The sequence below is a fragment of the Oryctolagus cuniculus genome, chromosome 16 (assembly GCF_051225735.1).
Source record: "Oryctolagus cuniculus isolate XC-2025 breed Fujian yellow rabbit chromosome 16, ASM5122573v1, whole genome shotgun sequence".
Classification (NCBI taxonomy): Eukaryota; Metazoa; Chordata; class Mammalia; order Lagomorpha; family Leporidae; genus Oryctolagus; species Oryctolagus cuniculus.
Window position 1 is genome coordinate 15,123,245 of NC_142882.1, and position 13,270 is coordinate 15,136,514.

Here is a 13,270-nt window from a genome sequence, read left to right on the forward strand (position 1 = left end):
GTCCTGCAGTGTTTCCCCAGTGTTGGCCTCTTGTAATTTGATGGTTTCAGGTTTTTGGCTAAGATCCTTGATAAATGATGAGTTGATATTTGTATAGGTTGTAAGGTAGCAGTCCAATTTCAAATCTCTGCATGTGGAAATCCAAATGTGTGCATTTATTGAAGAGACTCCTTCTCTAGGGAGTGAGTTTAGCTCCATGTAACATTTTCAATTCAGACTATATAATGACAGATCATAGAAGAATACTGTTTCTCACTGTAGGATGAAATGCTATAAAATATCTTAATACAGCAGCTCATTACTAGGACTAGGAAGAAGGTAATGATCAAAACCACACTTTACTTTGAAAGTATTGCAAAGCCAGGAAATATGGACTATGGTGTATCCCACAGGAGCTATCTCCTCTATAATGCTATACACTGTAGCCCATGCTCTCTGTGAGACCCAGATGGGGAAAATAGAAGTGGGGTCAATGCTATATCATAAAATGACTCTGACACAGGAAGTGATGTCATATAGAAAGCCTGCCACAAAGAGTAAGGAAGGGTTGTGAGCCTATTATTATTTACAAGATCACTAAGCATGCACATAAGCACAGGGTACACCCATTGGATTATATATGGATTTTTCTTGATTTTAACTCTAGCTTACATAAATCTAATACCCATTGTAGAACATAATTAGGAATTTCTCCATTTATGTACAGGAAAATATACTGATCAAATTATTTGAGTAAATCAAATAAATTTAATGTCTCACAGAAGAAATATATCTAATCTGCATATACATATATGTAAATGGACATCAGCATGTTTACTTGATTATGTAATTTCTGTGTTTAAGTACAATAATAGTTGACGCACCAGTTGTGATTTGGTAGCCTCATAACTAGAAAAGTAAGTATATAGGCCAAGAATGTTTCCAAAGATTATTGTTATTTATGAAGTCCTTGGTTCAAATTAGTGAAGACAAGATGATAGTTGTTTAAAGAATTGGCCATCCCACAAAGGTGTCAGGAGACTCAGAAAGTCAGGGCTAATACATACTGTCCAGATCCTAACTACCATCAGGACATTCATAATTATCTTTTTTGGTTGTAAAATATTTCCCCTATCATCTCAAAAGGTACCGGTATTATCAAGAAAAAAGAGTCAAAGTGCAGAGAGACAAATAAAACTCACGCATATTACTGTTAAACTCTACTGAGATGAAAATGCTATACAAATAGACCTGCACATACACAGCATAAATGATTTTATTTGTTTAGAACTACCAGGTACAGCCAGGGATGTACAAGCAGATTTTGTAAAATGTTTATTAAGAAAAATTATGCTTAAATTTCTGATTCATAACACCAAAATCAACTGATAGTTCATTCAATTTTGTTAAACTTTTAAAAAGTATGAAAATCCGAGTTACTGTGAGAGAGGGAGATACAGAGAGGGAAAGAAGAGACAGATCTTGCATCTGCTGATTCACTCCACAATGGCTGCAAGGACTTGGACTAGGCCAAGCCAACCCAGGATGCAGCAGCTTCAACTGTGTCTCCCATGTGACTACAGGGTCCCAAGCACTTGGATGCTAATCATCAGGGAAGTGCCAATAAAAACTACTGTGAGATTTCACTCCATCCCACTTAGAATGTGAAAAATGTGGATAATTACAAAGTCTGGTGAGGATCTGGAAAAGAAGTCCCTAAATATATTGTTGATGGGAAAGATTGTAAGCTTATACAACCATAATGGAAGATAGCAGAATGAGTCTTCAGAAATGCAATACTAGTTGTATCATATGGTCTAGCTGTCCACACCTGGGAATGCATTCAAAGGAAATGAAATCAGCACATGAAGGAATAACCTATACTCCCATGTTTATAGCAGCTCAATGCACATTAGCTAGGATGTGGAATCATCTAGATGTCCATCAACTGATGACTGTATGAAGGAAATGTGACATATATACACACACACACACATATATACACATATACATACATAAAAATATATATGTACATGTATATATATATATAATGGAATATTACTCAGCCATGAGAAAGAATGTATACATGGCATTTAAAACTGGAGGTCATTACAGTAAATTATATAAGCCAGACCTAAAATAATATTGAGTTTTCTCTTACTTCTGCTAGTTAATATACAGAGTATAAAATTGTGTGGTTGTCAGATCACTGGCTATTTAATAGTGACATAGTTTCACTGAATCATATCATGTTAATGACAATATGCTCCTCTTTCACATGTTAAAAAAATTGAGTTGGGATACAGAGCTCCTTTGGGATACTAGCAATGCTATGTGCTGAATTTGGGTGTTGATTATGAGTGTGATGCAATGATGAAAACTCATTTATCTGTAGACGTTCGTGCATTTCTTAGTATGTATACAGTTTTTAAATATTTTCAACATGTTCCATAGCAGAAATGTTTTTTTAAATGCTCAATAGCAGATCATAAATCCTCCACACACAGATAACAACTACAGATATATCTATGCCCAGTGAGGTATGAAAGAGAGCCCACTTTCCATCATGCCTGATCACTTGGAACTGCAATAAAAATACCTGAGGATGCCAACAGGTGTTCAATGCGTGTTCTGTTCTGGGAGATGTTTACCTACCATGGGAGAATCCTAGGTTGAGCTGCATCTCTTAGAGATCCCTTTTCTATTTGCTCTATTTACTTCAGTGGATCTTGTGGGGTGTGTGAATTTCAAAAATAGCATCATTGTCTCCTGGAATAAAAACTCTAAGCAACAGATCAGACAATTATGGCATCACTCCTATGTAATCCTGAAAACTACCTACATAAGTGATAAATATACCATTTCCAATTAGCCAGACAGTAATTATTTACTAAGAGATTTATGAACAATACAGCATCCAAAGAAAAGAATGTTCAAGGATTAGTTGACTTTTATATTTAGGAAATTAATTCCACTTAAATTATAAGCACAAAATGACAAATTCCCCATGACCTTCAGAGAAGCAACATAAAGAATGTATAACTGAAATGTGTTGTCAAATATGAACATATATAGCATCTAAATTGATAAACAAAAAGGAAGTTAGTTAGTGTGCACATTTTTAGGGATAGCCCTATCATATAAAATGTGATTGCTGTTTATAAGTTGATGGCCAGTTCTGTTTCAGTACTAAAACAGTGATTCCTTTTATGTTATATGAAAATATTTCTATCCTGAATTGTGTTTTTTGAGTGGCAGAAAGAGAAACAGAGAGAAGGAGAGAGATTGTTGAGAGAACAACCTTTCACTGCTTCACCTCTCAATGCCCACAGTGGCTGAGCCTGGATGAGGCCAGAGCCAGAAGCCAAGAAAAAAATTGCCTGACAGGAACTGAATAACTCTGAGTTGTCACCACTCACTCAAAAGGTTTATTTTCCTGGGAATCTCAGCTACTGTCATGTGACACAAACCCATCTTAATTGCTAGGACAAATGTCTAACCAATGATGGTTTTTAGCTTTGCTTATTTTCCAGTGTTGGAATGCCACTATCCTTTGGTTTCTGTTTACAAAATTTGAAAATGTGAAGAAACTCAAGAAAAAATGCTTTAGGATCCTGCATAACTGTGTTGGTTCTTTAAAGCTTTCAAAGAATTTTTATCAGATTTTATGAGTATAATGTAGCACTTGGGAAAAAAGATGCAGCCTAGGAGCCCTACACTGGATGCCAAGATGGAGAAGACCTCCACAGCCACCATGACCTTCCCCTTGGTGCTGTGGTAGACAGGCAGGAAGGTCACCCAGACACTGCAGAACACCAGCATGCTGAACGTCAGGAACTTGGCTTCATTGAACGTGTCAGGCAGATTCCTGGCTAGAAAAGCCACAGTGAAGCTCACCAGGGCCAAGGAGCCCAGGTAGCCCAGGACACAGTAGAAGGCAGTGACTGAGCCCTTGTTGCAAACCAGGATGATGTGGCCATGCTCAGAGTGTGCATCTAACTCAATAAAGGGAGGATAGGTTCCCAACCAGATGCCACAGAAAGCCAGTTGGATCAGGAAGCAGATGGGAATGAGGGAGTTAGAAGCTCCTGATACCAGCAGTCGCCTCATTGTTCTTCCAGGTTTCAGTGCTTTGAAGGCCAAAATCACAGTGATGGTCTTGGCCAGCACAGTAGAAACAGCCACTGTGAACAAAAGACCAAATGCTATTTGCTGGAGGAGGCAGGTGGCTGTGTTTGGACGGCCAATGAAGAGTAAGGAACAGAGGAAGCACAGGAGGAGGGTGATGAGCAGGATGTAGCTGAGGGTCCTATTATTGGCCTTGACGATGGGAGTGTCTCGGTGCTTCACAAAGACCCAGAGGACTGCAGCTGTGAGGACAGAGAAGCACAGAGCCACACAGGCCAGAGCCATCCCCAGGGATTCCTCAAAGGCTAAGAATGTCACCAGCTTGGGGAGGCAGTGGTTTCTTTCCATGTTTGGGTACTCATCATCTGCACACGGGATACACTGCTCTGCATCTGTGGGAAAAAGGAAGACTCTGTTTCCATTTCATAATTTTCTCCTCTATCCCTGTTAAGAAATATGGTCACCTTTGCAATGTCACATTGAGTCCAGCCTGTAGTGATGGATACCAAGAAACACTAGAGAAAATTCCTGCATTCCTAATCCAGTGAGAATGCCCATTTCCATTTGGCAGAAATTCATTCAAACAAGCACCTAGGCACATGGGGCTCTGTGAACTCATCTTATCGCTCAGAGATTTTATTTTAGTGTTTTAATTTCTATAAAATGATGAATTTCCTGTATTTCATATGGGCATGGATTCTTGCAAGCCCTCTTCACTACAGCCCCCAGTTACTTTCTCAGAAGAATCCTTTTATTCACATGGATTATAGTATTTATCTGGGGTCATCAGTGTTAAGGTTTTTCTCACTTATTCTCAAATGGAGATGACTTATATAAATCATGTGTCATTCCTGAGACCTCCGTACATTTTGCTCTACTCTAATTCCTACATGGACTCATCTTGTCAGTATTTCCATATATCTGTTGTGATACTGTGCTTGAATAAAAGAGAACTGTAGCTGTTTATCTTTCTGAGGTTATAAGAAAGTAAGTAGTATTTTCATCATGTTACCGAAACACAACTAGGTACTCTTGTTAACCTGAAAGCATGACTTTTTCACCATTTTATCTCACGTGAACACCAAATTGTACACCACATTGTCTCACTTGAAATAATGCACTTCTGCTGCTACAGCATGAGAAAAGTCATTAAGAATAGGCCAGTTGGTGAATATGTCTCTCTTTCAAATGTCAAACAAACAAAAATAGGGTCATTGTTGTGGCATAGTAGGTAAAGCCACCACCTACAATGCCAGCATCCCATATGGATATTGTTTTGTGTCCCAGTTGATCAGTTTCCAATCCAGGTCCCTGCTAATTGCCTAGGAAGAATAGCAGAAGATGGCCCAAGTACTTGGGACCCCCACACCCATGTGGGAGACCCAAAGGAAGCTCTTGGCTCCTGGCTTCTGCCTGGCCCAACCTGAGCCAACGTTTCCATCTGGGGCCTGACAATTAGATTGAAATTCTCTCTCTCTCTCTCTCTCTCTCTCTCTCTCTCTCTCTTTCTCATTCTCTGAATCTCTGATTTTCAAATAAAATAGATAAATCTTTTTTTAAAAAATAAAAAATGTTATTAGTAGGGCTACACTTGCAGTAAGAGTCCTACTTTGCTTTTATCCTTGGTGCTCATGCAAAAATACAAGCTTCTGGGACAAGACTTGTGATGTAGTGGTTAAAGTCACTGTTTGCGATGATGGCATCTCATACAGGCACCTGTTCATGTCCTGGCTGCTTCACTTCCAAACCATCTCCATGCCAATGTGCCTAGGAAACCAGCAGAGCAAGGCTCAAATGTTTGGGCCTCTGCAAGACCTGGAAGAAACTCCTGGTTTCTTTCTTTGGCCTGGCCCATAACCAGCTATTGCAGCTATCTGGAAAGTGAATCTACCTGATGGAAGATTTTCTCTGTATCTTCTCTCCCTCTCTATTACACTCTCCCTCTATCTGTAACTCTAATATTGAAACAAATAAATAAATATATTTTGTAAAAAGAGGGAATATGAACATTTGCAAAAATTTAGAGGAATTCTCTCTTTCAATTCTTTTCAATGTATACTGTTTACTTTTAATAGAATGTAGGTGCTTCTGGCACCTGTCTCAGAGATACCCCAGGAATACATAGGCAAGGGTATATTGTACAATGGGTTAATGCATGATACTTTAGTTTTCTTTCTTTCACTAACTTTCTGCATGTTGAGTGTTTTCACAGAAACTTGAAGTCATTTTTCTGTTATCTTCTTTATACTTGAAACTATATATAGCTTGTTTGAAGATACTGAAATCAAAATATTTCTTGAGCAAAGATTATGTGAATTAAAACATCCTTTGGAAGAATTCAAATTATTAATACCATATTTATTCTACATTGAACAGTGGAACTATTTACCAATGAGACTTTTACATTTCTCAAAACATTTGGCTTTGATATTTTATTTGATGCTTAACATTCCTTAAATGTTTTTTGAGTTAGCAAGTTGCATCATTTTTAGGATGCTGTGTCTCTATATTGAATCTTGTTTTTCCTCTTCTACTGGTTTGTACATAAAGGAAAAGTGGTTGCATTCATTATGTGTACTGCACACCATGCACTATGTCAAAGAGGCAGCACAGAAAGTAATACAGTATTCCCATCACAATTCATGTGAAGTAGCTACCTGCTTATCAGTTGTTTATTAAAAAGTTTTGATTTCAAGCCTTCTAGATATCCTTAAAAACACAAATATTGTATTTCTTGTTTAGACCTTAGATCTCAATTTGAGAGTCTTGTCCATCATTGGATGGGAAAGAAGGATGACAGATAGAATTATTGTCAGCATTGAGCTTGAGAGGATAAGCACCACTAGACAACAGCTTACACTTAATGAGATGGCAATAGTGAGCATACAACAAGGGAATGGAAATAATGAGTGAAGACTATTATCTCATCGCAAATATTCTTGGTTTACTTTTTATCAAGAAACAGTTCAGAACCTGGGGTTCTCACAGGTAAGTTATATGTTTTCTACCTGTATGATTGGAAATGTCTCTTTCTGGACAAACAACGCAAGTATAGCAGCAGACATGTTTTCCTTCCTGTGGTATTTTCCTGAATCCTGGACCACACCTCTGGCTACACAAAGACTGAGGAGTCTGATGGGGAAAGAGAAGTGATGGTTATTGCTTTGCATGACATTAAGCACTGTGATAGGATGTCTCTAACTGCCTTTTCATCCCAAGGTCATCATTATGTCCTCCCCAGTCTGTATTTGTTGATTTTATTCATACATCCCATTGGAGTTTCTAAGATGCTCATTCCAGGTTTGTCAATTGACTGCCAAATATTATGAGGGCACCTGATGGGTTTAATTTTGCTCATCACTGGATCTATGCTTCTGGGCATTTGTCTCTTGATTGAATTGCTTCCTCTGAAATCTTTTCAGTTCAGTTTTTATGTGGTAATCATTCTCAGAATGTGTATGTCTGAGACTATTTTACATGTCTCTTTCCTTTATTGAGTAGATTTTACATGCAAGAAAAAAATATCCAAAAAATATGATGACTAAGTACACTTCTATTAGTAGCTACTCAGAAAAAAGACAAGCCTACAAGTAAAAGATGAGCAAATGTTACAAACCATGGATTGCGCATTGATCTACTTCTAAATGTCTAGACCCAGGGAGAGCATCAATTCCTGATTCTACCAATGCATTTGTGGCATAACATACAATAGTCATAAAAATCAGCCACAAAATTGCCTGGGGTGTATCAACAGCACAATGATGATAAATTTTTTATCACAGCTGTGTGGTGATATTCAGAAGAAAAACTGAACTGATTCACAAGCACAATGACAAAGGAAAATGGGAATAGTTTCTACAAATAGTCAACTCATAATTTACTTGTGTTCATACTGCATCAAAACATAATAATGACTCTCACCAAGTGATTAAAATATCACTATGCTTATAAATATATATATATAATACATGAAATTTTTTCAAGTTATATAAATAAAAAAAGTTGAAATAAAATTTTAGAATCTGTGTATACATGCATTTAGTAATTTATTTCTGTATATTGATCTCTGTCTCCATTCCTTAACCTTGCTCATTCTAGTCACTCAACCTCAGGATGCATAAATATGCCAAAAGTAAAAAACAACAATATCTAATACACATGTGCACTTCTAATACACACTGGTTCTTATATGTGTAAGGAACACCATAACTTTGGAAGCCAAGATGTGAAATGAGAGTTGAATGCTTATTTAAATTCTCACACATAATCTCCTCTCACATTCTATTCAGAACCTCCATATGTATCCAATATTCCCATGGATCCACACCTCCTTAAATGCAACAGGCCATTCTATCATGTCTTCATTGAGGACCAACTCTTGGCCGTGTGCACTCTCAGAGGAAAACTCCCCAATTTTAATCAGCAAACGAAATCCAGCGGGAAAATTCACAATGTTGTGGATATCATAGTGTGCCATACGGTGTCTCATTTCATGGAAGGAAACATCCTCCCCAGCACTGTTGGTAAATTGGATTTTCCTCAGAAGTGGATGAAGCTGGAAGGGAGGCACAATTGGAAAGAGGGAGAACATTCAGATGAGAGGTGGGAGGTGCACATGAGAAATCCTGCTTTCCCCTCCTCTCTATCCTCAGAGAGTCTATTTGGTAAAGGCTGAGTTTTGTCTGAATGGTCACCATATTGTGGGTTCAAGTGTGGGGAATTCTGCCTCTCCCCAATTAAAATGATGGGGAGCATTTGAATCCAAACAGAGAAATCACAGAATGTGTCCCACAAGGTGGCTGACCATGAAGGATTAGTCAGAGATTTAGGAAAGCTCATCTTAGTTCTTCCACATGAGAACAACATGGCTTTGTATGTGAGATATCTTGATCATTGTGATGGTTCCACAGGGGAGTGCAACTGTGTGCACTTTTAAAAGTTTAATCCTACCCCCCCAAAATTATGAAATTCTCTCTTTTTTAAAAAAAATAGATTCAGCTGGATACCATTATGCATAACATAATATAGCCATTCCATAAAGAAAATATCAAATAATTTTTTTTGGTGACAGGTACCATTTTTAGAATGGAAGAAAAACCCACAATATATAAAAATGAAACTGTCTTCTCTGGATTTGGTTTGTGTTTATCACCCTTGTGTAAATTCCTGTGGAGTAGTAGTCTTTCTACTTTTCACTTGTGGAACTTATGATTAGTAGTGTATTAACCCTGCAACTTAAAGTAAATGGAAATGATGTTATTGCAAAAATTAAAAGGAAAATAGGAAAGGAAGTAGTGGGGATTGAGAAAGGAAAAAAAAGGATGGTTATCTTCTTAGAATTGTATCAATGAAATACATAAAATCTGTTCTTTTATATTAGAAAAAATTTCTTCATTTAACAAATTTGTGCTGTCTTGTGGTGCAGCAGGTGAAGCCACTTTCCACTGTGCCCAGAACCCCTGTGAGTGCCAGTTTAAATCCCAGCTTTTCTACTACTGATTCAGCTTCCTGCTAATGTGCAGTTGAATTTAATTAAATGAATTAAAAATTGAAGCATAATTTTTCTTAATAAACATTTTCCCAAATCAGCTTGTACATCCCTGGCTGCCCTTGGTAATTCTAAACTTATAAAATTATGTATGATGTATATGTGTAATTTATTATAAAATATTTTCACCTTAGTAAAGTTTAATAATAATGTGCTATGACTTTTTTTTTTTTTACAGGCAGAGTTAGACAGTGAGAGAGAGAGACAGAGAAAGGTCTACCTTTTATATTGGTTCACCCCCCAAATGGCTGCTATGGCTGGTGTGCTGTGCTGATCTGAAGCCAGGAGCCAGGTGCTTCCTCCTGGTCTCCCATGTGGGTGCTGGGCCAAAGCAATTGGGCCATCCTCCATTGCCATCCCAGGCCACAGCAGAGAGCTGGACTGGAAGATGAGCAACTGGGACAGAACTGGTGCCCCAACCGGGACTAGAACCTGGAGTACCAGTGCTGCAGGCAGAGGATTAGCCTAGTGAGCCGTGGTGTCATGACTTTTATTTCTCTCTCTGCACTTTGACTCATTTTTATTGCATATAATGCTACCTTTTGAGATGATAGGGGATATTTTAAAATCAGAAAGATTTTTAGCTGCTGTGGGATACAACATAGTCCATATTTCCTAGCTTTGCAATCATTCCAAAGAAAAGAGTAGTTTTTGATCATTATCTTCTTTCCAGTCTTTGTAATGAGCTGTATTAAGATACTTTATAGGCCGGCGCCGCAGCTCACTTGGCTAATCCTCCACCTTGCGGCGCCGACACACCGGGTTCTAGTCCTGGTCGGGGCGCCAGATTCTGTCCCGGTTGCCCTTCTTCCAGGCCAGCTCTCTGCTGTGGCCAGGGAGTGCAGTGGAGGATGGCCCAAGTACTTGGGCCCTGCACCCCATGGGAGACCAGGATAAGTACCTGGCTCCTGCCATCGGATCAGCATGGTGCCGCAGCCTGCTGGCCGTGGCGCGCCGGCCGCGGCGGCCATTGGAGGGTGAACTAATGGCAAAGAAAGACGTTTCTCTCTGTCTCTCTCTCTCACTGTCCACTCTGCCTGTCAAAAAAAAGATACTTTATAGCATTTCATCCTACAGTGAGAAACATTGTTCTTCTATGATCTGTCATTATAGAGTCTGAGTTGAAAATGTTGCATGGAACTAAACTCACTCCCTAGAAATAGACAGTCTCTTCAACAAGTAGTGTTGGGAAATTTGGATTTCTATTTGCAGAGATTTGAATTCAGACTGTTACCTTACACCCTATAAAAATATCAACTCATATTTTATCAAGGATCTAAGCCTAAATCCAAAACCATCAAATTATAAGAGGCAAATACTGGGGAAACACTGCAGGACATTTACCTAGGAAACAATTTCTTGGATAAGATACAAGAAATAAAGGCAATAAAGGCAACAAAATACATTAAGCTAAGTAACTCAGCAAAAGATACACTCATCCAAGTGAAGACACTACTTACAGAATGGGGGAAAATATTTGCAAAACATGGATCCAATAAAGTATTAATCTCCAGATTGTATAAGGAGTTCAAGAAACTTAACAACAACATAACCAAAAATCCAGTTAAGAAATGACCTAAGGATAATAACAGGCATTTTTCAAAGGATGAAATACAAATGGCCAAGAGAAATATGAAAAGATGATCAGGACTGCTAACCATTAGGGAAGTGCCAATAACAACTACAGTGAGATTTCACTCCACTCCGCCAAGAATGAGTATTATCCAAAATTTGAAAAATAACAAATTCTGATGAGGATCTGAAAAAAAAAAATACGCCAATACATTTGATGGGAATGATTGTAAGCTGGCACAACCATAATGGAAGATAGTAGAGAAATTCCTCAAAAAAACAATACTAGTTCTACCACATGGCCCAGTTCTCTCACTCTAGTGAATGCATCCAAAGGAAACAAAATAAGCACATGAAAGAGTCACTTGCACTCCCAATTCTATAGCAGCTCAATGCACAATACCTAAGATGTGGAATCATCTAAATGTTCATCAACTGATGACTGGGTGATGGAATTCTGATATCTATCTATCTATCTATATATACATATATATATTTGTGATATATATATATATATATATTTGAATATTACTTATCCATGAGAAAAATGAAATCTTGACATTTAAAACTGGAGGACATTACAGTAAATTACATAAGCCAGGCCTACAAAAACATCTTGTTTTCTCTTATTTGTGCTAGTTAATATATAGAGTATAAAATGGTGTGGTTGTCTGATCACTGTCTATGTAATCTTAATATTGTTTCCCTGTAGCATACCATGTTATTGACAATATGCTCCTCTATCACATGTAAAAAAAGAAATTGAGTAGGGGATATAGAGCTCTATTTAGGTATTAGTAATGCTATGTTCTATTTTTTGGCATTGGTTATCAGTGTGATCAGATGTCCAAAACTATTTATCTGTAGACTTATGTGCATTTCATAGTATTTATACTGTTTTTAAATATTTTCAACATGTTCCATAGCAGAAATTGTTTTTTAAAATGTTCAATAGCAGATAACAAATCCTCCACACTCAGATAACTATTACAGATGTATCTAAACACAGTGAAGTATGAAAGAGCCCACTTTTCATCATACCTGATCATGCCATTCTCAACATGAAAACACGGTCATATGGTAATGCAATAAAAATACCTGAGAATGCTATCAGGTGTTCAGTGCATGTCCTGTTCTGGGAGTTGTTTACCTGCCATGGAAGAATCCTAGGTTGAGCTGCATCTCCTGGAGATCCCTTTTCGATTTGCTCTGAAAGCATCTTATGGAGGGCATGGGCCACTGCATACACAGCATTGTAGATGAAATAGCTGGAGTCAGATATGGTCAGCATGTCAATGTGTCCTGGGAAAAACTCAAAGGAAGCATTTGGTGGGCAGACTCCAATTGTTCCACAAAGTGACCCAGGAGGTAAGCAGTGAAAAGCATGAAGCCAGAGTTGACTGAGGAAGAAATCTTCTGGGTAGTGGGAAGGGTCCACTGTCTTGACAAAGTGGTTGAGGCCAGGAATTACTCCCTTGTGGTGTGAAAATGAGAAGCCTCCATGAAAAGAGTGCAGCATGTGGTCTGTCTCATGCACAACAATCTCCCACTTTGCAGCCATGATCCACACCTTCCCCAGGGTTAAATAGTATTTGCTTAGAAATTCCATGGTATAGAGGCTCCTCACATCACCATATAGAATATGCACATTTGCTGATGCAATTCGGATCCCCTCTAGGAAAGAGATTTCACTTTCTTCATACCTTGACTTAGCGTCAGGGAGCTTTACTGAATAGGCCAAGCAGACACCTTTCTTTACCATCTCAGCTTCAATATCCTGTAGGAACTGCTCTCCTTTCATGTCATTAGATACAAAGATCGCCACCCAAATCCAGCCAAAATGTAGTAGCAAGGAGAGCATTCCACAGGCCAGAGAGCTGTCACTAGTGGCCATCTGATAGAGCGATGGAAACTTGTCTCTCTCACTTAGCATGGGATCAAAAGGACCGTTTGTGATCTGAATGGAAAGAAAACCATGATGATCTGAGGTTTGTGGGTAGAGAAGACCACGTTCTATCATCTGGGTTCAGAGAAATCCATGCT

The 13,270-nt window shown here is 38.3% G+C and overlaps 1 protein-coding gene across 1 annotated transcript; it reads right to left on the bottom strand.

The window, feature by feature from the left end:
- Nucleotides 1-3,585: 3,585 nt before the first annotated feature.
- On the bottom strand, nucleotides 3,586-13,028 carry LOC100341077 (vomeronasal type-2 receptor 116-like). Its single transcript, XM_070067756.2, has 4 exons — nucleotides 12,378-13,028; nucleotides 8,435-8,662; nucleotides 7,116-7,239; nucleotides 3,586-4,499 (listed from the first exon to the last, which is right to left on the bottom strand). The coding sequence occupies exons 1-4, from the start codon at nucleotides 13,026-13,028 to the stop codon at nucleotides 3,586-3,588; spliced, it is 1,917 nt and encodes a 638-aa protein (XP_069923857.2).
- Nucleotides 13,029-13,270: the final 242 nt, after the last annotated feature.

Excerpts from the sequence above, each read along its gene's own strand:
- LOC100341077 (XM_070067756.2), bottom strand. The coding sequence starts at position 13,028 with ATGAAAGGAGAGCAGTTCCTACAGGATATTGAAGCTGAGATGGTAAAG. Across the intron at positions 7,240-8,434 it reads GGCCTGTTGCATTTAAGGAG|ACTCCTCAGTCTTTGTGTAG; the intron begins GTGTGGATCCAT and ends TTTCCCCATCAG. Across the intron at positions 4,500-7,115 it reads AGACATTTCCAATCATACAG|ATGCAGAGCAGTGTATCCCG; the intron begins GTAGAAAACATA and ends TTTTTCCCACAG.